The 2,028-nt window shown below is 44.9% G+C and overlaps 1 protein-coding gene across 1 annotated transcript in view; it reads left to right on the top strand.

Annotated features, from left to right (window-relative positions):
- PRKDC (protein kinase, DNA-activated, catalytic polypeptide) overlaps positions 1 to 2,028 on the top strand; it is a 131,138-nt gene extending 129,110 nt beyond the window's left edge. Inside the window, exon 88 of the mRNA XM_010838939.1 lies at positions 1,243 to 2,028. Within this exon, the coding sequence (XP_010837241.1) occupies positions 1,243 to 1,447 (205 nt within the window). The 3' untranslated portion in view covers positions 1,448 to 2,028. The remainder of the gene's footprint in view (positions 1 to 1,242) is intronic.

Here is a 2,028-nt window from a genome sequence, read left to right as displayed (position 1 = left end):
TGCCCTCATGCATGTACACACACACACACACACACACACCAATCAGCCTGGGCGCGTGCGCACACACGCACATACACACACACGCACCAATCAGCCTGGACTCCCTCACCACAGTCCTGGACTGTCTCATGAACATGTCTACCTGCATGAGCAAATGTTGTTTTTAAATTTGCTTCTGTCTTTTCTCGGGACAAATGTGGCCCTGGTGGCAGAGCCCTTGGTGCACAGAGCATAGTGGAGGCTCATTAATGCATATGCAGATCAGGTTACCTTTAACCTAGCTTTCATGTTTTTCTGGTTGAGGTCTACAGCAAATACAGATTTGCAGAAATGATTCACAAGAAGGAAAAAAGTTGGATTTTCCCATTAATAGTAAATGGTGACCGTGGTCAGTTCTTTTTTGACAAAGATGCCAAGACCATTCAGTGGTCTTTCCAGCAAAGATCACTGAGAGGAATGAAGGTGGAACTCCCACCCCAAACGACATACAGAGTTAATTCAAAGAGGATCAAGACCTACCTGTGAGAGCTAAAACTATAACGTCCTTAGAAGCAAACATAGGGGTAAATCTTTTGGACCTTGGATTTGGCAATGATATTTGACCTTCTTAAGTCTAAAACCAAAAGCACAAACAAGAAAAGGAGAAAGAAAAGCATAAATTCATCAAAATTAAAAACTTTTGTGCCTCAAAGGATACCATCAGGAAAGTAAAAATATAGTCCACAGAATGGGGTAAGACATTTGAAAGTCATATAGCTAATAAGGAATTTGAGTATAGAATCCATTAAAAAATTCTTACAGCTGAATAATTAAAAGACCACCCAATGAAAAAAATGACCAAAGGACTTGAACAGACATTTCTATAAAAGAATGTAGACAAATGGCCAATAAACAAATGGAAAGATGCTTAAAATCGTTAGTCATCAGATAAATGCAAGTGAGACTCCTCTCCGACTAGGATTGCTATTAATATAATCAGAAACTGGAATATAACAAGTTGTTGGTGAGGATCACACACACACACACACACACACACACAAGGAGTCTTGACTTTAAGGACAATGAGCAGCAGAGAGTATGCTGTGTGACCACACACACACACACACACACACACACACGGAGTCTTGACTTTAAGGACAATGAGCAGCAGAGAGTATGCTGTGTGACCAGGTGGAGCGTCTGGTTTGGACTGGAGAAATAACCTGCAGTTTGTGTCTTTGTGTTGCTTGATCTTTTCTCCAGTAATGAGCTTCTCCTGGGCCATGAGAAGGAGTCTGCCTTCAGAGACTATGTCGCTGTGGCACAAGGAAGCCGAGAGCACAGCGTTCGTGCCCAGGAGCCTGAGAGTGGACTTTCAGAAGAGGCCCAAGTGAGGTGCCTGATTGACCAGGCAACTGACCCTAACATCCTCGGCAGAACTTGGGAAGGGTGGGAGCCCTGGATGTGAGATCCCCCGGAGGCAGCAGACAGGGCCCCTGTGTGTGTGTTTAAAGACCGTCCTGAACTCTGATCCAAGCCACCAGTGACTTCATCTTCCTAAAGCCCCAGAGAGCAGGTGTCTGTGTGTGACTTCCTCTTGTATCACAGTTTAATCCAGCTCATGATGAAGTGAATGCTGACCCGGGTGAGGGACTAGGCCATGGTCAAGGATGAGCTTAGGATCACAGTGGACATAGAAGGGCGGGTGTATCCAGGCTCGTGCAAGTGCCGAATCATGGCACAGCAAACAGGCGCTATGGCCGGATGAACAGCTGTCAGCGTTAGTGGTGTGTGTGAGCATCCCACGTGCCTTGGAAATTACGCCCAGAAGACTGTCCCGCAGACTTTGTGAGAGTAACTGATGGGATGTTAGGTTGTATCAGCAGCGCAAGAATATGAACAGCTCAGGGTGCGGTTATGGCTTATATTTACACATGGTTGTGTAATGTGTGAACAGAAAGGATCTCTTTATTGTTGTCTGGAATTGTGGCACCATCTGTTACCCGGTGGCTTTTAGAAAATTGATAAATAAACAAACACAAGAGAGTC

Source organism: Bison bison, unplaced genomic scaffold (assembly GCF_000754665.1).
Source record: "Bison bison bison isolate TAMUID 2011002044 unplaced genomic scaffold, Bison_UMD1.0 scf7180017864108, whole genome shotgun sequence".
Classification (NCBI taxonomy): domain Eukaryota; kingdom Metazoa; phylum Chordata; class Mammalia; order Artiodactyla; family Bovidae; genus Bison; species Bison bison.
Note: the sequence above shows the minus strand (reverse complement) of the source record. Positions and strands in the feature narration are given on the sequence as shown.